This window comes from Mizuhopecten yessoensis, unplaced genomic scaffold (genome assembly GCF_002113885.1).
Source record: "Mizuhopecten yessoensis strain PY_sf001 unplaced genomic scaffold, ASM211388v2 scaffold10477, whole genome shotgun sequence".
Lineage (NCBI taxonomy): Eukaryota > Metazoa > Mollusca > Bivalvia > Pectinida > Pectinidae > Mizuhopecten > Mizuhopecten yessoensis.
In genome coordinates, this window is record NW_018408566.1 from 135,400 (window position 1) to 161,701 (window position 26,302).

At 37.0% G+C, this 26,302-nt stretch overlaps 1 protein-coding gene across 2 annotated transcripts in view; it reads right to left on the reverse strand.

Moving 5' to 3' along the window:
* The window catches only part of LOC110460718 (muscle M-line assembly protein unc-89-like), a 207,370-nt gene that overhangs the window by 93,907 nt on the left and 87,161 nt on the right, over positions 1-26,302 (reverse strand). For both annotated transcript variants that reach the window (XM_021513785.1, XM_021513786.1), the window contains exon 5: positions 21,418-21,493. In XM_021513785.1, coding sequence (XP_021369460.1) covers positions 21,418-21,493 — 76 coding nt within the window. The remainder of the gene's footprint in view (positions 1-21,417; positions 21,494-26,302) is intronic.

The following is a 26,302-nucleotide window of genomic DNA, read 5'->3' on the forward strand; positions in this document are numbered from 1 at the left end:
TTCTATTTTCAATTAATGCAGCGATGACAACTGATTTGTCAAATGAGAATGTCCAGGACCTTATATATTTATATATGTACACTTGAGTACAACTGTGCAGGCAGCCCATTAACACTGAAGGAAAATCTACATTCTAAGTGCAGATAGCCATACACTGTCCTGCTCATGACAAGCCAACTTGAATTATATTCCAATTAACAATTGTTGGTTTGGTGTAAGGATGGCTGCCATCAAACACTTAATGTGACACAAATTGCTCTGACTAATGGGCTGGATATATGTTACGAGCTCACATCATGTTCCTTCATGAACAATTTTTAAAAATATGTCGAGCAGTGCATGAGGCTATAAAATGAATTGCTTCCATGACAATTTAGCGCACACCCTCAAAACTGAAAAATTGTAATAGGATATATACTAGGACAGTGTCTGTAAGGCCTTCTTTCTCAAATGACAACCTCTTGAATATAGACAAACTTTGTAGAAAATTAATTTCTATGTAATAACAAACTCTTGAACATAAAAACCAAATTTTCTACAACAATAAAATGTTTCGATTAAAAACTCTTTCAAAGATTGTCTTTTTAAAATATCTCAAAAGGGTATAAACTACCAAAGGATATAAACTTTGTGGAGCAATTCACACTTGATGACTTTCAACCTTACTCGAGGCTGTAGTTGTTTACGTACCTCAACACCAGAAGATTCCCATACTGGCGATGTCGGGTGATTATACATCAATAACATATATAAAGTCCATTATTTTTATTATCACAATGATCAACAGTCCATGAAAACAGAGTTTCAAGACTCATTTTTTTTATTATTATTTGCCTGACACTTTGTAATATTTTATAACCACACATGAACGTAAGAACTGTATAAACATACTTGTCTTTTAACGTTTGGGAAATGTTCATCGTACCACAAATAGCTGCTATAAACGAGTGATTCGGCGAGTGTGATATTTGGTTTATAAACAGAACTCCTTGTTCTAAGTACTCCATAGACCACCAAGATCACTCCAAACTCCCGATAACAGCCACTTAGTTACCTATATTAAAGTTGTAGGCTACGTGGATCACAATCTACTTTTTCTTTCATCAACGTATGATTTTCACACATTTTTTGACATTGGGTGCATATATACATACGTAGCCCCTGACAGGTCTGATTTCGACAACTTTGCCCACCAAATATATGACAAAAATTGCCTAAAGTCATACACTGACAACTATCAACACCTCTGGTCATACAGTGTAAACTAAGAAACACCAAAGATCACAATCTAACAACTAATACAATGATGAGAATTTTATCCATTTTGTACAACGAACGATAGGTGTACTGAGATTACCAACTTGATTATACAACTTATATACCTGTATATTGGGTAGTAAGTGTACATACCTAATCATAAACTGTTGCTTACAACTTTTATCAGAAGAATCTCGTCTGACAGTGTCACTGATACAAGACAGATTGTAGATCAACAGATTTGGGGACAGATCACTCATTGCGCAGAATATTCATAGATTTGTACCAAAAAAAAATCAAGATAATCTCCACTTCAATAATGCTTTCAACAGATAACGTCAGTGTTATTATCAAGAAAATCAGTTGTTTCTCACTTAATTTCACTTTTCTTATAAATCAAAAATTCCTGACTATCAAGGTTCCGCACTTGCAAGGTTCAATTAAAATCCAATTTTTAAATGAGTAATTCTCCATCCACCATAACGCTGTGCAGAAACACTCTTACAAGAATCATTTTAAAACTGTTATCCAGCAGTTGTCTGTCTGCACCTCTTCCCAGCTTTTATTCTAATGAGTGTTTAATCAGATTGTAGGTGCAACTTTAACCACGTTCAAATGACACAGGGTAAACCTACACCCTAGCTGTTGTCTCGTATAAACCTACACCCTAGCTGTTGTCTTGTATAAACCTACACCCTAGCTGTTGTCTTGTAAAGTCTGTGTGTGCTGTAAGTCAGGAAACAACCCATCTATCACAAGGTCTCACCTAAATCTGCATAACAATTAAATTCTGCATTAATCATAAATGTAATTTGAAATGTGCTCATATCTACACCAGTGGACAATGATGTCCTTGTGTTTAATAATATATAAGGGCATCTTTCAATGGATCAATCTGTAGCCCTCACCAATGAAATATATTAAAATGTCTACAAGTCTCAATTTGTCACAAGTGAACACCAATATGTTAAGCACATAGTTAAAATGACTGTATCCTCTCAATCTTTTAAAACTGATGCTGTATCTTACTTTTCTGTCGCTTTTATCGTAATGCTACAAGAGATGTGCAACTTAAGAGACAGATTTCCACTTACCACAAAACGTACTGACAACAGTCACATCCACACAAAGTGACGTCTGTTCCCACAATATTTAAAACATTCTATTACTAATTTATCAGTATGTTCATCTGGTAAGTTAAAAAGTTTTCTTTGAAATTTCAGTTCACACTCAAGTAACAGTTACATAGAGATCCACAGGAACAGTGTCGTCTGCTCACACGCAAATCCAATCAGAAATGACACTAAGCTCCAACTTTAGACACGGCTTAGCTCATCCAAAATGAAGGAGAAAAAACATGAAGACCGAGCAAGTATCAAATTTTGAGCTTGTTTTTTATAATTACATATGTTATAGCAAGCAAAGAGTGCTGATCTGTCTGTCCCTCTAATCTTACATGATTGTCAGACCCGATTACACTGTGGTAGCCATCTTGATCTTCTGCGTGGCTTGCGTTTCAGGGGTAGAATGACAAATTTGTAAACAAGAACCACAAAATTTCAAATTTAAATTACTGAACAGTCCCATTCGGCTTGGAGCCCCGTGACACCTTACCTACGAAAAAGTGAGGAATCGTCAGGCAAAAATACAGTCCGTAAATGATAGGCATGGAAGACGTTTACAAACGTCTTCGCACATCCCATATGAAGTCAAACAATAGCCCATATCAACTTCCCATACTCTAGATAAATTGACATTTGCTATCTTCAATTATTTGTCCTGATTTCAATAAGTTGTAGTATTTCCTTTGATAGTGAGATACCTGTAGCTCCGTCTTGATAGATAGTATTGTTGTACCCCTGTTATTAAAGCCCAACAAATACCTATACTATCACAATATCTCGGTCAAATTTCACAATTTCATCATGTGGGGATTTCAAACTTTTGGTATGAAAAAAATATTTGATATTTAAAATGCTGTAAAAGTTGTATCCATTCTACGTGTATACCTACATATCCCACTATCCACTGTGTACATATAACTATAGAAGATGCATGTCATTATTGACAATGGGAAAATTACATAAGTTATGATAAGTGAAAAAAAACCACAAAGACTTACCACAACATTGCATCTTTCCAACAATGTGAAATACATGAGCAGGACCTGTACTGCCAGATTTTGATGTTACACAAATTTTGATTATTTTCATATCAAATTTATACTAACATTTGAAGAATTGTAATGAAAATTAATCTGATGTTCAAATCTGTGACAAATATTTGGAGAGATATATTGAAAGTTCAGACAATGTCCAGATCTGTGACAGATCGCACTTTTGAACTCTGATTATAATCAGAGGAAAACAAGGGTCCTGTAGAGAGTTGAGTGAGACTCGTATCAGGTTATATAGTTTATCCCTTTCACCCCTATGTTACTTTAGTAAACTCTTCCAGGCATTGATCTGAATGAGTTCATTATGGTCTACATTTGGGAAAGGGTTATGGAGACAGCTAGGTAACAGGATTCCTGAATACAGATCCAATCTTACCTAAACAACCGGTTTAGGATTGCCAATACAACATTTGATTGCCTTGGTTACGGTATTGTTCAGGATACGAAAATAAAAACATTTTGAGATTTTCTCCCACACAGTTGTATGTTTTTCTAAAATTAAAAAAAAAAAAATCTTTAAAAGAATTCCTCGAGAGTGTCCAACATGTACAAAACAAAGCTTTACTGCATTCCACATGTACAGCACTAGCGGCCAATGTTCAACTGTACAATTTGTTATTTTATTTATATAGTTTCATTAGTGCCGACAAATCAGGTTCTTAAAATGAAGGAAGGAATTTCCATCGGAATCCAGTCACAGTTAGATGTGAAATCAAGAGTGTTTGACCATTGAGGTGTGCTTTTAGGCAGGGGTTTAACTCTCAGCGTTTTGGGTTAATTTTTTGTTAGAGGCACTACACATGCTCCTATTATATAATTGTACGATATATATGTCAAATAAATATTGTTTATTTCAAGTTCAGGTACATTTTGGAAATGCTTTTTGCCCAAGGTACTACAGAAATATAGAATTTTTGTACTTTATTGCGCAGGGTAAACTTATAAATTCAGGAGTTTCCCCGATTCCTAGATTATTAAATGAATTATTGATTATGACATTGTACAATCTGATATCGAGAAGATGAACTGTTTCTACACTGAGATCATCATACTACCTCTGCTTACCATGTTAAAACCTTATTCATTATTGCATCACCTCAGTATATTAACCTACACATATATTGAAATAGTTAAAGAATCATTAAGTTATCAAATTTCAATAAAGTAAATTTAATTCAAATTTTTCCAGCAGTAATGATTCAATATGAAACCGTATTCAGAATCATATTTCATGCATTAATTTTTTTCAAGGTCTCAGAAACATAAAACATGTTTTATCTCAAAAGAAAATGTACACAGGCCCCCGGTAAAAGTCAAATAAACATGTAAATAGGGTTTAATTTTCATTTGAATACACGTTTATATCAACACATTAACCGAGCAGCAGCTGTTTCATTGTAGACTTCATACGGAAAATTATAATGAGATTTTCTGCAGAAGAAACTTTTCACAGTGTGAAGTATAACTACAGTGGTATAGAATGTGGGGGCAGTGGGGCTGATGAATAAGCAGAATTTATAATGTACAGTTCAATGTTAGTAAAAGTGCATTTCAAGATGAGGACTTCTGACCTCCGAGGTCCTGTCGAGGTGTACTTAAAGCCTTCAAGTTTTCTGCATGTTTATATACCTCAATAATTATGATATTAGTATTCCAACAGCTGTAATACAACTCTTGAATAGAAACTGACATCATGACTAGGATCATGTAATGTAATAGAGATGTTAAAATATGATTCATTTTTCACCTGTATATGTGTTTCTTACCGAAATGAAATCCAAATCTGAGGTAATCCAAACTTTAACTTTAGAATTGTTATCTAACACCGCCACTGCTAATGTGTTGTATCTTCTGCTTCGTTATCAAACCGTAACATTGTGCTTAAACAATCAGGTGATCACAGTAGGTGTAGAATGTACTGGTGCTAATTAGATATTCCAGGTGTGGGCTTACCTGTCAGCCACAGGTAAGAAGAGATACAGACATGGGAAGTCTACATCTAACGTAGATTTTATATGTCACCTCTCTTTAAATCAACAAAACTTTTTTCGCTTTGTCAATTATTATGACAATTTCATCAGGCATGAACTTGAGCAGCAAATTGTTTTCTTATAAATTGAGGAACAACCAGGCCTATCAGTGAAATCTGAGAGAGCCTTACAACGGCCATCAAATCTCAGGGCGGTGTAGTGAAGATAAGGACAGACTCTTCGCCCTGGAGGAACGCAATATCTAATTCTTCACATGGTTCGGAGTACGATGACCCAGGCTTGGGTAAATACTAGTAAACAGTCACCTTAACTTACATCTCATTATAACACTTAGGGAACTGTCCATAACACCTACAGGCAGATATACACACAGAGGTACATAGATTGTGTAACGTGATGCCTCTATAATCATTGAACTTAAGTGACAGGCCAGTGACAGTGTCTGTAGTTCAGATCCTTTAGTGATAGGTCAGTACCAGTCTCTGTAAACCAGACCCTTATAGTGACAGCCCCTGTAATATAGAACCTTTACTGACATGCCAGTGGCAGCCTCTGTAATTCAGACCCTTTAGTGACAGGCCAGTGAAAGCCTCTGTAATACAGACCCTTTAGTGACAAGCCAGTGACAGCTGCTGTAATACAGACTCTTTAGTGACAGGCCAGTGACAGCCCCAGTTTAATACCTCCCCTTTATTGACAGGCCAGTGACAGCCTCTAAAATACAGAACCTTTAGTGACAGGCCCCTGTAATATAGACCCTTTAGTGACAGGCCAGTGAAAGCCTCTGTAATACAGACCCTTTAGTGAGAGGCCAGTGACAGCCTCTGTAATACAGACCCTTTAGTGAGAGGCCAGTGACAGCCTCTGTAATACAGACCTTTAGTGACAGGCTTTAGTGACAGGCCAGTGACAGCCTCTATAATACAGAACATTTAGTGACAGCCTCTGTAATACAGAACCTTTAGGGACAGGCCAGTGACAGACTCAGTTTAATCCCTCCCCTTTATTGACAGGCCAGTGACAGCCTCTATAATACAGAACATTTAGTGACAGCCTCTGTAATACAGACCTTTAGTGACAGGCTTTAGTGACAGGCCAGTGACAGCTGCTGTAATACAGACTCTTTAGTGACAGGCCAGTGACAGCCTATGTAATACAGAACCTTTAGTGACAGGCCTCTGTAATATAGACCCTTTAGTGACAGGACAGTGACAGCCTCTGTAATACAGAACCTTGGTGACAGGCCAGTGAAAGCTGCTGTAATACAGATCCTTTAGTGCCAGGCCAGTGACAGCTGCTGTAATACAGACCCTTTAGTGACAAGCCAGTGACAGCTGCTGTAATACAGACTCTTTAGTGACAGGCCAGTGACAGCCTCTGTAAACCAAACCCTTTAGTACCAGGCCAGTGACAGCCTCTGTAATACAGACCTTTAGTGACAGGCTTTAGTGACAGGCCAGTGACAGCTGCAGTAATACAGACCCTTTAGTGACAGGATACAGAACCTTAAGTGACAGGCCAGTGACAGCTGCTGGAATACAGACCCTTTAGTGACAGGCCAGGGACAGCCTCTGTAATACAGAACCTTGGTGACAGGCCAGTGAAAGCTGCTGTAATACAGATCCTTTAGTGACAGGCCAGTGACAGGCTCTGTAATACAGAACCTTAAGTGACAGGCCAGTGACAGCCTCTGGAATACAGAGCCTTTAGTGACAGGCCAGGGACAGCCTCTGTAATACAGAACCTTTAGTGACAGGCCAGGGACAGCCTCTGTAATACAGAACCTTGGTGACAGGCCAGTGAAAGCTGCTGTAATACAGACCCTTTAGTGACAAGCCAGTGACAGCTGCTGTAATACAGACTCTTTAGTGACAGGCCAGTGACAGCCTCTATAATACAGAACCTTTAGTGACAGGCCTCTGTAATATAGACCCTTTAGTGACAGGCCAGTGACAGCCTCTGTAAACCAAACCCTTTAGTACCAGGCCAGTGACAGCCTCTGTAATACAGACCCTTTAGTGACATGCCAGTGACAGCCTCTCTAATACAGACCCTTTAGTGACAGCCTCTGTAATTCAGACCCTTTAGTGACATGCCAGTGACAGCCTCTGTAATACAGCCCCTTTAGTGACAGGCCAGTGACAGCCTCTGTAATACAGAACCTTTAGGGACAGGCCAGTGACAGACTCAGTTTAATCCCTCCCCTTTATTGACAGGCCAGTGACAGCCTCTATAATACAGAACCTTTAGTGACAGCCTCTGTAATTCAGACCCTTTAGTGACATGCCAGTGACAGCCTCTGTAATACAGACCCTTTAGTGACAGCCTCTGTAATACAGACCCTTTAGTGACAGGCCAGTGACAGCCTCTGTAATACAGAACCTTGGTGACAGGCCAGTGAAAGCTGCTGTAATACAGACCCTTTAGTGACAGGCCAGTGACAGCCTCAGTTTAATCCCTCCCCTTTATTGACAGGCCAGTGACAGCCTCTATAATACAGAACCTTTAGTGACAGGCCAGTGACAGCTTCAGTTTAATCCCTCCCCTTTAGTGACATGCCAGTGACAGCCTCTATAATACAGAACCTTTAGTGACAGGCCAGTGACAGCTTCAGTTTAATCCCTCCCCTTTAGTGACGGGCCAGTGACAGCCTCTATAATACAGAACCTTTAGTGACAGCCTCTGTAATTCAGACCCTTTAGTGACATGCCAGTGACAGCCTCTCTAATACAGACCCTTTAGTGACAGGCCAGTGACAGCCTCTATAATACAGAACCTTTAGTGACAGGCCAGTGACAGCTTCAGTTTAATCCCTCCCCTTTAGTGACATGCCAGTGACAGCCTCTATAATACAGAACCTTTAGTGACAGGCCAGTGATAGCCTCTGTAATACAGACCGTTTATTGTCAATTTGAATAAAGAAGTACATATGCTGTGTAACATGGAGCCTCTATAAAAATATAGCAAATATTCACTGAGTACGTAAATATGGAACCTTCGTCTATGATTGGCCTAGCTATAGTTAACTATTAGTAGGAAATATTTCATGTGAACAACTTAAGTTTTTATTACCTATTATCAAACATCAAACTAAATCTACAATCTATAGCCATCAACAAAACATGCTCATTTAGACATTGCGGTTAAACTCTCGGTGTAATTTACCTGTTGAGTAACCTTTAAATCCATTGCAGAACCTGTTTTACACTGAAAAATTGTGTTCAATCTGCTCAAAAGTTTAAAAACAACGATGATTCATGTGTTTGTCCTTGGGATTCGTGCACAATAAGACAGTGACCTGCTGCTCCTCTTCCTTCTCCCTAGAGTACACAGCCATGACAGACAAGATCACGTCACACTACCGCGACAATCCCACATCACCTCCAAAAGTGCATATCATACTCTCTATAAATTACATCGTAACTCATATGTGCAAGTCAAACTTAACCTGTAAAGGTTAAATATATCTGCTTATAAAGGTCAACAATTACCTGTATAAAAAGGTTAACTTTACCTGTATACATACATATAGAAAGATGAACATTTACCTGTGCATAAAGGCCAATAATAACCTGTATATTAAGGTTAGCAGCATTTACCTGTAAACATACACAGGTGAATATTACCTGTTCATAAAGGTCAACAATAACCTGTATATAAAGGTTAACAGCAATTACCTGTAAACATACACAGGTGAATATTACCTGTTCATAAAGGTCAACAATAACCTGTATATAAAGGTTAACATTTACCTGTAAACATACACAGGTGAATATTACCTGTTTGTAAAAGTCCAACAATAACCTCTATATAATGGTGTCTTCCATACAAATAAGAATTGTCTGTCAATCACAGGTTTCACAATGTAGACAGGTTATGAGTGACCTTGAATTGCAAAGGTCACATAGATGTATGTCCCCCTCCTATGTACAGTTGATTCATTGTAGGTCATCACAGTAAAGCTTCCCCTTACACAAGTGTACACTGGAGTCTGTTGATCAACAGAACGTGTTTTTCTCCAGGTCTGTACGTATGATTCCGTCACATTTCATCCTTTTTCCATATATGACCTAACATGTTAATATCAACTTACTGGGATTAAAGCTTCATTTACAAAACACACAATTTCTGCATCACATCTCTTTCCATGAGCTTATCATCAAAATCTTTTTGAAAGCCTTGAATTTGGAAAAAAGATCCTGATAGATTTATGTATGTGATTGAGTTGTTGCCCTCAGTACATTCACCCTTTAAGCCTACCTGGTATGTGGTACAGTTTTGTACCCATAGCAACAATTAGAAACTCTTAAATAGTAGGTCTGTATCTTATATAGACTGATCACCAAGCAATCGTCAATTCATGGAAAATTAATGCCTCATAAAAGTCTGGTCTTATATGTTACCTTTAATCCCTGCCAACCCCCAAAACTCAAAACTGACTCTCACCCGAGTGATGTCCAACTTTACACGATTAGCTTAAACATAAGAATCGTAATGAGAACAAATTCAAAAGTTTTGTTTCTGGTATTGCTTCTGCCCTTTTATTTCTGACTGATGCTAAAAGATAAAAATAATTAAACCCATATGAATATCCCTCAAAGTATTATAATAACCTTCAAGACTTATTGAATCTACATTCTAGAAACACTTAATCAACTGACAACCTGTATAAAATGACACCCTGTATACATTGACTACCTGTATAAGCCGAGCACCTGTATGTTTCTTCTGAACTGCAATAGATATGGATGGGATTATTGCCAAGTTAAACACAGCAATAAAGAGCATTTCTTTGTTTTAAATCTCGAACTGACCCTTAGAACTTAAGGAAGGCAGAATCAGACCTGGGATTCACCATCAATCTTGATCAGTTGGATGTTTTAATTCACATCCTTAAAATTTACTACTGTTCTGTCAGATGGCTGTTTTGTCAGGTGTGTGGCTGTTCCATCCTGTGTGTGCCTGTTTTATCAGGTGTTTTGCTGTTCATTCAGGTGTGTGGCTGTTCTATCAGGAGTATGGCTGTTCTTTCATGTGTGTTACTGTTGTAACAGGAGAAGAAAAATGCACGGCCAGACCAAGGTTTGAACCTGGGACCTTCTGAACTCTAGACGGACGCTCTACCAATTGAGCTATCTGTTCGCCGACAATCGACCAGTCCAGTTCAGCTACATTCCTCCCTCCTTTTTCTAAGTCTTCGTTCCCGTAAACACAACTATTTATAACCCAGGTTCGGGTATCCCCTTGCTAAGCATACACCAAATGCTTGAAACAAGGGTTGGTCACAGGCACCACTGTAACAGGAGAGGAAAAATGCACGGCCAGACCAGGGTTTGAACCCGGATCTTCTGAACTCTAGATGGACGCTCTACTAATTGAGCTATCTGGTCGCCAATGATCGACCCAGTCCAGTTCCGCTACAGTGTTCTATCAGGTGTGTTGCTCTTCTATCTATTTATTATTCTGAGAAGGTGATAATCTGGACTTCCTACACCTCAGTATCGGTGAGCTGTCATCACACAGATAATTCATTCCTTTAACAGATAAACCATGGCATGCTTCGCTTTCCTCCCACCTTCAGCAGTCTGCATACAATCAGTCATTTATACAGTATGTATACATCAGATTCTACTAGTAGCAGGAAACTGGTCTAGAAGGCGACACCCTCAATATCTAGTGGATCAAGAAGTTGACAAGAGACCACGATACCTACAATAAAGTGTCATCTAACAAACTACCTCTACTGGTTATTCCTATATTAACATCACAATTAAGTCCTTTATACAAGCTGTTGTACCACGAAAAAGCAAATATACCATATCAACAAACTAATATGTGCATGTGCAGACAGCCTCTTTCTTTCTCTCAGACATTGCCGTATTAAAGCTGACAATGACAGCAAAAATTGGTGTAGAATGTCCCATACAAATATAATTTGAAAAGGGGGCGTGCTTAGTGCCATCAATTACATCTTACTTTGTCAATGATCCAATGTATAGTGGATTGGATTGTATTTGTCCTAACATCAACTTATCGTTGAGAAAAAGACAACTTGTGTGCCGTTTCTATACTTACCGGGGAGCTACTTCAGTCGTAAGAGCTAACAAACCATCCAAACTGCAAACAGTGAAGGTGGCGCTTGTCTACATATCTCCATTGACATACCAATTATGTTCTAGACAGTTAGAAGGGAAGAATAATTTCACGACAACTCATGAACACCTTTCCAGGATTGTAATCCTGTAGTTACCCTGTCCCTGGCTATATTTGACACAAAGCAGAATTCTACCCTGATCGGTGTCAACAAATCTTTATTTACACTGAAATCTCACTTAATTTACAGACCAATAAAATTTCCACCTTTAACGAAATTACTGTCAATGTGTATATACATGATGAAAAGCTAAATAAAGAGGGCCATATTCTATAAACTGACAGACCTGAAGGACTCATAAAAACTGAAGAGTTCAGTAAAACAGACATTTGACTTTATAAGACTTCAATAACTAAAGAGTTACACAGTCTCCTGAAATTACAAATTATAGACTTTGAGCATTCATTGCTGCAAAATCAATCAGATGACAACCTTCAAAAATATAAGAAAAAGCAATTAAAGGTTTATCCCCTCGTGCCAAAATTTGAAAATAAAATGCTGTATTAAACTACTAGCACTCTTCTGTTAATATTCAGAATGAGGAATTCCATGACATATTCTATAATTCTGGTCAATCAAATTCTCAAAAAATTGTAATCTGAGTAAAGGTACTTATTAACTCATTCACCCCTGAAATTTCATAATGAACTTTTCCAACCTTTCAATTGAAAGAGTTCAAATGTCTCTTCAGGGGTTAATATGTTGTTAAAGATGGCCTGATAGATCATATAGAGACACTGAAGTAGACCTGCATTATAAGGTCAACTGTGTTGTTGGTACTTGTCACTGATCTTGCCCTGAATTGCATTATATTACTGACATATAATTAGTACAATGATTTTTCCTTGTATGCTGTCACTGTGGTCTATTATTTTCTTCAATGAAGAAATCACATGAAATAAAACAGTTGTGACAGTAACTGACCCCCCACTCCCCTTCAAGTTAACTGTTGCTTTGATAGTTGCATCATGTTTTTTCCCAGAAAATGTTCGGGATAGACATCTATGGCTGTACGGATTAAACTTTCCTTTTGTCAAAGATACGAAACACTAAAACAATGTCACCTGATGTTTACTCTCAAACCCAAAATCTAATATCCAACCCACGCATTCCTCTGCGCTTGACATTCCTACCTCCCACAAAGCTGAAGTTGTCATAGACTGCATAACAGTTGATGGGGTGTACGTATACAGTCCTGACAATGTTATCTCTGGCATCCTAAAGGTAACCTATGACCTCTAACCCTGTATGTGATCTCTGACCCATCATGGTGACCTCTTACACACCTCATCATATGACCTCAAACTTTTGATAAATGTATCTTCAAGTATTGCTGAAATGTTGTCACACGATATGAATTTTCTATCACAGACTATACCTGAATTTTATTAACAATTTACGTTATTCTAATATGATTTGTATAACTGTAGTACTGTACTACTTTAGTTGTATAACATACTGAATATGTTCAGTGCAATCGTGACACGTATTGAGCTTTTGATTAGTCACAAGGTGTGCTGAAAAGAAATAGGTGTTTCCCATCTTCCTATAAAAATATGTACTTAATCTGTTTGACTTGCTCCCAAACACACTAATGGTTATCGTATTTTTGGTTTTTTTGCCTTTTCGAGTTTGCGTCATTCCATACTTGGTGTTGGTAACAGGTGGTAATACATACCTTACCGAACCTAACAGTGCTGAAGTAAAGTACCGTTAGTAAACAAACATGGCGATGTACTTGTGTGTAGAGGGTGTTTGGAAACTCCTTGAGATAAGCTGTAAGTTTAACAAACTTAACATGACCTACAGTAGCACTACTTACTCCATACGGAGTATCTATCTGTACACATAGATCTACCCATTATCCCTACAGTGTAATTTCTATCTGTACACGTAGATCTACCCATTATCCCTACGTTGTAATATCTATTTGTACACATAGATCTAACCATTATCCATACAGTGTAATATCTATCTGTACACGTAGATCTACCCCTTATCCCTACAGTGTAATGTCTATCTGTAAACGTAGATCTACCCATTATCCCTACAGTGTGATGTCTATCTGTACACGTAGATCTACCCATTAAACCTACAGTGTAATGTCTATCTGTACACGTAGGTCTACCCATTATACCTACAGTGTAATGTCGATCTGTACACGTAGATCTACCCATTATACTTACAGTGTAATGTCTATCTGTACACGTAGCACTACTTACTCCATACGGAGTAGCTATCTGTACACATAGATCTACCCATTAGCCTTACAGTGTAATATCTATCTGTACACATAAATCTACCCATTATCCCTAGAGTGTAATATCTATCTGTACACATAGAACTACCCATTATCCCTACAGTGTAATATATATCTGTACACATAGATCTACCCATTAACCCTACAGTGTAATTTCTATCTGTACACATAGATCTACCCATTTTCCCTACAGTGTAATGTCTATCTGTACACATAGAACTACCCATTATCCCTACAGTGTAATTTCTATCTGTAGACATAGATCTACCCATTATCCCTACAGTTTAATGTCTATCTGTACACGTAGATCTACCCATTAAACCTACAGTGTAATGTCTATCTGTACACGTAGACCTACCCATTATCCATACAGTGTAATGTCTATCTGTACACGTACATCTACCCATTATCCTTACAGTGTAATTTCTATCTGTACACATGGATCTACCCATTATCCTTACAGTGTAATTTCTATCTGGACACATAGATCTACCCTTTATTCCTACAGTGTAATTTCTATCTGTACACATAGATCTACCCATTAGCCCTACAGTGTAATGTCTATCTGTACACGTACATCTACCCATTATCCTTACAGTGTAATTTCTATCTGTACACATAGATCTACCCTTTATTCCTACAGTGTAATTTCTATCTGTACACGTAGATCTACCCATTATACTTACAGTGTAATGTCTATCTGTACACGTAGGTCTACCCATTATACCTACAGTGTAATGTCGATCTGTACACGTAGATCTACCCATTATACTTACAGTGTAATGTCTATCTGTACACGTAGATTTACCCATTATCCCTACAGTGTAATGTCTATCTGAACACATAGATCTACCCATTATCCCTACGGTGTAATTTCTATCTGTACACATGGATCTACCCATTATCCCTACAGTGTAATATATATCTGTACACATAGATCTACCCATTATCACTCCATCGTAATATCTATCTGTACACATAGATCTACCCATTAGCCTTACAGTGTAATATCTATCTGTACACATAAATCTACCCATTATCCCTACAAATATCTATCTGTACACGTAGATCTACACATTATACCTACAGTGTAATGTCTATCTGTACACGTACATCTACCCATTATCCTTACAGTGTAATTTCTATCTGGACACATAGATCTACCCTTTATTCCTACAGTGTAATTTCAATCTGTACACATGGATCTACCCATTATCCCTACAGTGTAATTTCTATCTGTAGACATAGATCTACCCATTATCCCTACAGGGTAATGTCTATCTGTACACGTAGATCTACTCATTATACCTACAGTGTAATGTCTATCTGTACACGTACATCTACCCATTATCCTTACAGTGTAATGTCTATCTGTACACGTAGGTCTACCCATTATACCTACAGTGTAATGTCGATCTGTACACGTAGATCTACCCATTATACTTACAGTGTAATGTCTATCTGTACACATATATCTACCCATTATCCCTACAGTGTAATTTCTATCTGTAGACATAGATCTACCCATTATCCCTACAGGGTAATGTCTATCTGTACACGTAGATCTACTCATTATACCTACAGTGTAATGTCTATCTGTACACGTAGCACTACTTACTCCATACGGAGTAGCTATCTGTACACATAGATCTACCCATTTTCCCTACAGTGTAATGTCTATCTGTACACGTACATCTACCCATTATCCTTACAGTGTAATTTCTATCTGTACACATGGATCTACCCATTATCCTTACAGTGTAATTTCTATCTGTACACATGGATCAACCCATTATCCCTACAGTGTAATGACTATTTGTACACGTAGAACTACCCATTATCCCTACAGTGTAATATATATCTGTACACATAGATCTACACATTATCCCTACAGTGTAATATCTATCTGTACACGTAGATCTACCCCTTATCCCTACAGTGTAATGTCTATCTGTAAACGTAGATCTACCCATTATCCCTACAGTGTAATGACTATTTGTACACGTAGAACTACCCATTATCCCTACAGTGTAATTTCTATCTGTACACATAGATCTACCCTTTATTCCTACAGTGTAATTTCAATCTGTACACATGGATCTACCCATTATCCTTACAGTGTAATTTCTATCTGTACACATGGATCAACCCATTATCCCTACAGTGTAATGACTATTTGTACACGTAGAACTACCCATTATCCCTACAGTGTAATGTCTATCTGAACACATAGATCTACCCATTATCCCTACGGTGTAATTTCTATCTGTACACATGGATCTACCCATTATCCTTACAGTGTAATTTCTATCTGTACACATAGATCTACCCATTAACCCTACAGTGTAATTTCTATCTGTACACATAGATCTACCCTTTATTCCTACAGTGTAATTTCTATCTGTACACGTAGATCTACCCATTATCCTTACAGTGTAATTTCTATCTGGACACATAGATCTACCCTTTATTCCTACAGTGTAATTTCTATCTGTACACGTAGATCTACCCATTATCCCTACATTGTAATATCTATTTGTACATATAGATCTACCCATTATCCCTACAGTGTGATGTCTATCTGTACACGTAGATCTACCCATTAAACCTACAGTGTAATGTCTATCTGTACACGTAGACCTACCCATTATCCATACAGTGTAATGTCTATCTGTACACGTAGACCTACCCATTATCCATACAGTGTAATGTCTATCTGTACACGTAGCACTACTTACTCCATACGGAGTAGCTATCTGTACACATAGATCTACCCATTAACCCTACAGTGTAATTTCTATCTGTACACATAGATCTACCCATTTTCCCTACAGTGTAATGTCTATCTGTACTCGTAGATCTACCCATTATACCTACAGTGTAATGTCGATCTGTACACGTAGATCTACCCATTATCCCTACAGTATAATGTCTCTCTGTACACATAGATCTACCCATTATCACTCCATCGTAATATCTATCTGTACACATAGATCTATCCATTATCCCTACAGTGTAATATCTATCTGTACACATAAATCTTCCCATTATCCCTACAGTGTAATATCTACCTGTACACATAGATCTACCCATTATCCCTACATTGTAATGTCTATCTGTACACATAGATCTACCCATTATCCTTACAGTGTAATATCTATCTGTACACATAAATCTACCCATTATCCCTACAGTGTAATATCTATCTGTACACGTAGATCTACCCATTATCCCTACAGTGTAATGTCTCTCTGTACATATAGATCTACCCATTATCCCTACAGTGTAATGTCTCTCTGGACACATAGATCTACCCATTATCCCTACAGTGTAATGACTATTTGTACACGTAGAACTACCCATTATCCCTACAGTGTAATAGCTATTTGTACACATAGATCTACCCATTATCCCTACAGTCTAATGTCTCTCTGTACACATAGATCTACCCATTATCCCTACATTGTAATATCTATCTGTACACATAGATCTCCCCATTATCCCTACAGTGTAATGTCTATCTGTACACATATATCTACCCATTATCCCTACAGTGTAATGTTTATCTGTACAGATAGATCTACCCATTATCCCTACAGTGTAATTTCTATCTGTATACGTAGATCTACCCATTATCCCTACAGTGTAATGTCTCTCTGTACCCATAGATCTACCCATTATCCCTACAGTGTAATGTCTCTCTGTACATATAGATCTACCCATTATCCCTACAGTGTAATGTCTCTCTGGACACATAGATCTACCCATTATCCCTACAGTGTAATATCTATCTGTACACATAGATCTACCCATTATCACTACATTTTAATGTCTATCTGTACACATAGATCTACCCATTATCCTTACAGTGTAATATCTATCTGTACACACAAATCTACCCATTATCCCTACAGTGTAATATCTACCTGTACACATAGATCTACCCATTATCCCTACAGTGTAATGTCTCTCTGTACACATAGATCTACCCATTATCCCTACAGTGTAATGTTTATCTGTACACATAGATCTACCCATTATCCCTACAGTGTAATTTCTATCTGTACACATAGATCTACCCATTATCCCTACAGTATAATGTTTATCTGTACACATAGATCTACCCATTATCCCTACAGGATCTACCCATTATCCCTACAGTGTAATGTCTCTCTGTACACATAGATCTACACATTATCCCTACAGTGTAATGTTTATCTGTACAGATAGATCTACCCATTATCCCTACAGTGTAATGTCTATCTGTATACGTAGATCTACCCATTATCCCTACAGTGTAATTTCTATTGGTACACTTAGATCTACCCATTATCCCTACCATGTAATTTCTATCGGTACACTTAGATCTACCCATTATCCCTACAGTGTAATTTCTATCTGTACACATAGATCTAACCTTTATATCTACAGTGTAATGTTTATCTGTACACATAGATCTACCCATTATCCCTACCGTGTAATTTATATCTGTACACATAGATCTATATCCCTTAGCCCTACAGAGTATCTTGTATGCCACCATTTCTTTCTGAAAATTAATCAATAAAAAGTATCTTAAAAATTATAAGCTTAAGTTCAGATTATGAATATCACATAATTTAGCCATAACTTAACATTTAAAGCAGGGCTTTAGAATACCTAAATAAAACCTGAATGATAAAGATTTTTTTGATTTTTTTTTAAATCATGGGTGACATAACCGGAGAGGGATTGGCTTCAGGGTAAAGAGAGATCTGACTATCTCACAATCTTTGGCTGACATTCCAGTCAAAACATTCAAAGTTCTGTCGGGGTCACAAGAGATGTAATCCGACATCCTCACAATGTTACCTTTTTTGCCTGAAGAGCTGCCCTCCAAAAGAGGCCTCTACATTGAGAGGTAAGGTAAGGGTACAATGTTTACGATTTCCCCTCGTGTATTGGTTCCTGAGACACAATAAGGCAAACCTACTGCGAACAGATCTTATAGAAATGGGGTGCCGTTTTGGAAATAAACATCTCTGACAGTTTGACCCTGTTGATCTTTGGTTTCGTATTCTGTTTCTCACAACCATTAAATGTCGCATCAAAATGTCAATAGCTATCTCAAAAGATCTAAATCTTTCAATTTATGTTTACCAATTTCAATAGGGATTTTTGTCCCAATACAGACGCATGAAATTACGTCATTCAACAAATTGTATGATAACTTCAGTGTAAAGGGTTTCAGATATGACTGGGAGCTGTGATATATTCCTTAAAAGGTTGAATACCGTCTTTTACATACTTGCCAATATTGAATTAAACTTAGGATTTATACCTATGTCCAAACACCTATTTCTGAAGGCTTGCTATATATACATATGTTGAGACAGTGAAAACAAATCTATCATTCAAATATAGTCTTTGAGAAAAAGCTTTAATTTGAAATTTGGAATGACAAGGCATTTTGTGATTGGGAGTTGCACAGACAACATAAGTCACCGAATCTACTATAGTGGATCACTCAAGAGAGACTAAAGTTCTATAGGGAGTAAATAGTTCTGGGAATGGCCAGTGAGAGGCTTGCCCAATATCTGAGTACAGACCACACCTGTCCAAATCAGAGATATATCTACTCAGGTGAAAATCCCCTTAAATTACAGGTATGACCTCAACCTTGCGTTTGAGTGGATCTTTCAAAGCAGTACTGAGGGATAGTACTCAATCTCTGTCTGTTCTATGAATGTTTCCGTTAATTATTGACTTGAGTCAATCTTTCAATGTATATCGCCTACATATCAGTGATTTTGGATTTCCATTCTGTCTAGGTATTTACACCAACATTACACATTAAACATATCAGTGATTTTCTGTAACTAATACATCAAGTTTGTGAGCAGCTAACATTTAAAATAATTACCACCTTTAAAATCCCATTAATTTCTGTGCCTGTTTGATGGATCTGTCGACACTCTACACCCCCACAACATCACCGTGAAAGACCGATAGGACAAACGTTACATCTATCTTTTGTAACATATTATATCAATGAAATAAATGTTTCTGAAAATTATTTCAATTTAAAACTTAAAAATTATCAGGGGTATGATCTTCTGTAAGCTTTTTTAACTATGACATTATCAAATATGATAATATAGCTATAGAACTCTTGTTCATGTTATAAATAACACACACCATTTCTGTCATATACTAATGCTATATCTTTCTGATTCTTGGTTATTATTTCTGATACAAAATAACCTGTTAAACATAAGAAAGAGAAATTCAACCCCAAGTATTGGGGGGGGGGGGTTAAAAACCTTGATATGTAAGGTAAAAGGGGATTGGTTGATTTTAAACAGTCCCTGGGATTATTTCAGTAAGCTGGGTTATTTATTTATAGTAACACATTATCCCCCCTACAATTGTCCCAGGCTGATACAATCTTCACCATAAACTAACAGTTATATAAGGTTTATAATACCTTCTATAAAAATACCACCATACCCAAAACATTACATAGAATTAACATTTTATATAAATAAGATCTAACTAAGTTGTTATCTGTAGTTCTTCAGACTATAAATGCAAATAAACAAAACACCTTGTCTATAACCTTCATGTTATTCTGTTGAATAATACACCAGGAATTTTTTCTCAAAAGTAATTCTCCTCAAATTAAAAAAGTAAAAGATTCAAATTTACAGCAAATTTACATAGACATTTAAACAGCTATATATAATCTTAATGAAACTACTTGACAAGTTAATGGGCAAAATACATCAAATGTTCCATAATGCAGCTGTACAATAAAACCGGTGTCCCCTCCCCTGTCAAAGTCGGTTTAAATACACCAATATCATTCTATAGGTAGCTCTAATGTATCGTTTTGTCAGAATTAACCATATTGCTATTTTTAGGTCAGATTGATTGATTGGTGCATAATTGACAGATTATCAATGATAAATCAACACTTCTACACAGTTGTAACTAATTCAACATTTAATCTGCAATGTCTCCATAGTAAGTTCAATTTAATCTGATTTGAACATTTTCAGCCCAGTTTATTCATTCACGTGTGACTGCAAACTTGACGTAAACAATGATTAATGAATGTTAATAATAAAGTCTTACATGCATAGCATTAAAAAATAAGCTATACAAATATAAAAAAAAAGTCACATCAATTGAAATAGATGTTAACTTAATGACACACACGAAAATTAAAATGAATATTTAAAAATAAAGTAATATACATGTAGGTTATATTTGATATCACCTGCTAAGTCAATTAAACCGAGCTTTGAGGGGGTCACATACTGATATGATATATAAAACGTTATAACAGAACTTCAGGTTCTTGCTTTTCTTTTTGTTAAGAGCTTCCGACTGCTACCCAAATTCCTGTGGATGTCAGTGGACATAGATTGTATCTACACAGATTATAAAGATGTGTGTTCCATACTCCCTCTTTATAGTAACATTTGAACCTGTTGATTTCCCGAGACTTACTATATGATACAAACATTCATGTAACTTGAATCCTCATTCTGCCAGAACTGCTACCTCCCGTGTGAAAATGAAATGTCCGACTTACCACGTTCTCTTTGTCGGAGATGTCGGAGAGCCAGACGGATCTTCCTTTTTTCATCGTAGTCAGTTTCCTCTGTCAACTGTGGTTAAAAAAAAAGACTTTAAAATAATTTATCTAGTGGATAAACATTCAATTTTCATCAAAAGAAAACATAGTTTCACATTATATAATATATGGAAAATATACAAGTTTTAAAAAAATCTTTTCAGGTTTCTATAATCAAACAGCCTTATACACAGCAACTTCATCAAATAAAATTTATTTCAACAGGATGACATCACAATAAAAGGTTCATGTAAATATTTTCCTTGTTTTTAAAATGATTTGAGTCTAGCAGTGGATCAAAGCCGAGTGATACTGGACCAATCCTAAGTCTAAGAGGTGTTCCCGTCACCTGGGACCATTTACAACATCTCTTTGTTTCACTAAGACAAAAGATTCTTCAACTTGTATATGTATCAGTGTTCTTCCATCCATTACTACTTGCTATAAAAAACATCTTTTCAAGTACACATGGCATCAGACTGTACGGTTACCGACTGTATGTGTGCTATCTCTTTATCTCTCACTGTCTATTGATCACCATCTATCTGTCTTAATCTTCAATGCATATTGAAAAAAAGCATGATTTATTCACAATGTATTGCAACATCTCATAAATCCACCAAAAGAACCTAAACATGTCTAAAACCCTGTCATTCCATCCTCTGTCAGAGGTGATCGTAACTGTAGACCAACACCGATGCTTGAATATTACAGCAATAATAACATAAACAATTGTTTAACAAATCATTTCAACAGCTAAATCTATTTTAACAGCTAAAACACAAACCTTCATACACAATTGTTGAATAAATAATATCAACAGCTAAAACACAAACCTTCATACACAATTGTTGAATAAATCATATCAACAGCTAAAGCAATTTTAACAGTTATTATAACAAACCTTCCCTGTGCTATTGTTTTTGTAACTGAAGACCGACACCAATGTTTTAAAGATCGAACAACATATTACAGCAACGATAACATACACAATTGTTGAACAAATAATTTCTATAGATAAAACAATTTTAACAGTTAAAACACAAACCTTCTCTGTGTTATTTTTTTGTCTGTTTTGTGAAGTCTTAGTTCCCGCATCAGGAGAACCAAAATTTAAACGTTGCGTCATGTAGCGGACAAACATTTTCTCTCCTTTCACCGGAGCTAAGTATTCTAGACCACATCAACACACTGGGATAGAATATTCTGTGTCGGATTTATTCCAGTTCTACTAAATCCTATGATGTAAACATTTAAACACCTCTGTGCCTGATAGATAAATGTAATCCAAGGTTTTGTGTGAAAGAGATTATGATGCAGCAAATTGTTCAAACACGGCACAGCTCGATATATCGTTACAGACTTTGTGCGAGATGCAAACTTTGTAAACATCGTCCAATCAATATCAAGGCGATGCACGTCAATCAGTTCTGTGTTGTCGTCCGCATGCTTTGAAATCTATGCTGGGACAGCATTTTTCTGTCAATAACCAGCCTCTCCTTGACTTGCGGCTACGTGACAGCTTGTCGGGACAGAAATTGAACATCCTGATCACATCTCCGATCAGACTTACACCGATAGCAACACTTAAGCTGGTATTGTCCAGGCTCACATTTAGATCATTCCAACTCACAAGTTGACATCAATCTGAGACTCTCCTTCATTTATATATCTAAAAAGTTTAAATCATATTCTATATGTCATTTAAATCCTTCACACTCGTGACTTGTGATCTAATATTTTCATTGAACTTCTATTTCAAAAAAATAAATCATGATATTGTGTCGAGAAGAGTCTAGCGTGTCCTGTGATGTGACGTTTCACAGCTGATTAAAACTTGGGACCTGATAGAACCTTTCTATTAACGGCTAGAGACGTTAACCTGTCTGTGTTAAAGTGAAAGGCAGTGAAGTTAATGTCAAGATGAAAGCCACCAATATCTAGTGTAGCAATGATAAGCTGTGTCCGTTACATATTGATGTGGACGGACTGTCATTTACAGATACCAACTAGATCTTCATAGAACACACACAGACTTTCTATAGCGGGGAAAACACCGGACACTGTACCGTCTCTGAAACAGAATTAGACCACACATCGCCCTTGAAAATGACTGGCCACTTTTACGTCCAGGAAGATTTTCCCCTCTGTCACACATCCAATGCACTAAGGCCCGTCATACTATGTACTTCGACACATTGATCTCCACAGAATGAATTTCTATCTATCATATATCTTTAGGTAGTATATTAGCTTTTTCACACCTGTATACACAGACCAAAATTATTACAACAGTGGTTATTATCCAATATGACACAATCTCGCACTACACACAAACAAATCCTCGAACAAGATCCCTGTAAACCAAGTTGGAACACTTATATGTAACCAAAATATGTAGAAATATCTATATAGGTATCTTGGGTGTACACAAACCCACAGGAGACTTTAAACCCGACAGTCATACCCCTTTCATTATACACAAAGATTATGTGATCTTGGTAAAACATCCAAATCAAACACAAGTCTATACATCTATTCGAAGTCAGCTAATTGCGCCAATTTTCTATTTGCCTACTTGTTTGATTTTATTGAATTGTAAGGAAGCCGAGCATTTTGGCGTTATTGAGTGTATGGGATTTATTCCCCTCTCTCCGGGTGATGGTAGGGCAAGGTGTTACCTGGTCACAGGTGTAAATACAGGAGTGTACAGGTGTAAAACACTGTTACCTGTGGCTGTACGGTAAATAAAGGTATACACACTGATTATGTACAAACAGTCTGTCCAGGGTATCAATAATATTACAAGGTGATTTTATCGATGAGCTCACTTGCTGGGTATGTCGTTAATCAGGAGTAAACATGTAACTTCTGAGTTAGGGTTCTGCTCCCACACAAGTTGTTGTGTAGCTAGTTCTTTAAACCAAACAGAAATCAATGTTGCATCTCAATCAGTGTCCCAGTCCCTCACCTTGATATAAAAGCAATATCGTAGTTTTTGTCTAATTTGCATATTTTATTTCATTGACAAAAATAAATTTATATGCAATTTATAAAAGAACCCTGGAGTCACAAATGATGTGTTGCAAAATGTGGCATTGAAATCAGCTCAAAGGACTAAACTTATTGGAGTAAATGTATCAGCCAACCAGAAGCAAGGGTGGCCATCTTGAATCCTGAAACTGAAAATTGGTCATTTGGTTTGTAGTTCATCCACATGTATCACTCCTACAAAGTATTAACGAAGTTGGACCATCTTTGAGAAAAAATCCATTGAAAACCTCTGGCTGAACAATGGTAAGACTATGAAGTAAAAAACAAATGCAGTAAAAACAGTATGTCCCCAGATTTTATTTGGGAGACATAGAAAAACTGATTAGCGGAAACATGATATCATAATTCCTTATCTATTGATTAATCTATACATGTATCTGAGATCCAATATACCTGTGGAAAGCTGGAAAGCATCAGATTTTAAAACCACAGATACTCTACAAGCAGACGTTGTGAGCATATACAAAAAAAAAAAGTATGTNCCCCCTCCTCCCATCCTCCCTCCCCAGTCCCAACACCAACTCCTACCCCCCACATCTCACAAGTACCCTCCTACCTACGTCCCTGTCTGTTGTTATATAGAGGTGGTAAACATTGATTTGGTGAGGGATCGTGGTGGGTCATATTACATTTCACAATCCAGGTGAGGGCCATTGATTAATATCTACCTGAATATCACAAAGGCCAAAGCATTGACAGATTTATGCTGTTCAATGTCTAACTGAATATCAAACAAGTCAAAGTATTGACAGATTTATGCTGTTCAATGTCTAACTGAATATCAAACAAGTCAAAGTATTGACAGATTTATGCTGTTCAATGTCTAACTGAATATCAAACAAGTCAAAGCATTGACAGATTTATGCTGTTCAATGTCTAACTGAATAACAAACAAATCAAAGTATTCACAGCTTTATGCTGTTCAATGTCTTACTGAATATCAAACAAGTCAAAGCATTAACAGCTTTACAATGTTTAATATCTGTTTTAATATCACAGAAGTCAAAGCATTGACAGCTTTACAATGTTTAATATCTGCTTTAATATCACAGAAGTCAAAGCATTGACAGCTTTATATTGTTCACCATTATTTGTTCACCTGTAATGTAGTAATACAGTCAATGTAAAGTTGGTGTTGTAGCAGAATGGGCTATTGTAAGCATGCTCTATTGTGTATTTGTGTATGACCATACAATACTATACAGGTCCAGCACAAATCTGTTATCTCCTGTTATCCGTAGGAATGCTGTCATCATTCTCCACATAATTCATAATCCTGGCACTTCAATAGGAATTGTTTGAATAACAGTAACAAATAACTGTAATTGATAAAAGGTTCAGCCTTTCTGGTTGGTCTAGACACTTTGGTATAACAGATAACAAATAACTGTAATTGATAAAAGGTTCAGCCTTTCTGGTCGGTCTAGACACTTTGGTTTCCAACAAAAATATAACAGATAACAAATAACTGAATAAAAGGAATGTAACTGTCCCACTCTATCACCAGTAATGTCCCCCCAGCCCACTCTATTACCAGTAATGTAACTGTCCCACTCTATCACCAGGAATGTAACTGTCCCACTCTATCACCAGTAATGTCCCCCCAGCCCACTCTATTACCAGTAATGTAACTGTCCCACTCTATCACCAGGAATGTAACTGTCCCACTCTATCACCAGTAATGTCCCCCCAGCCCACTCTATTACCAGTAATGTAACTGTCCCACTCTATCACCAGGAATGTAACTGTCCCACTCTATCACCAGTAATGTCCCCCCAGCCCACTCTAT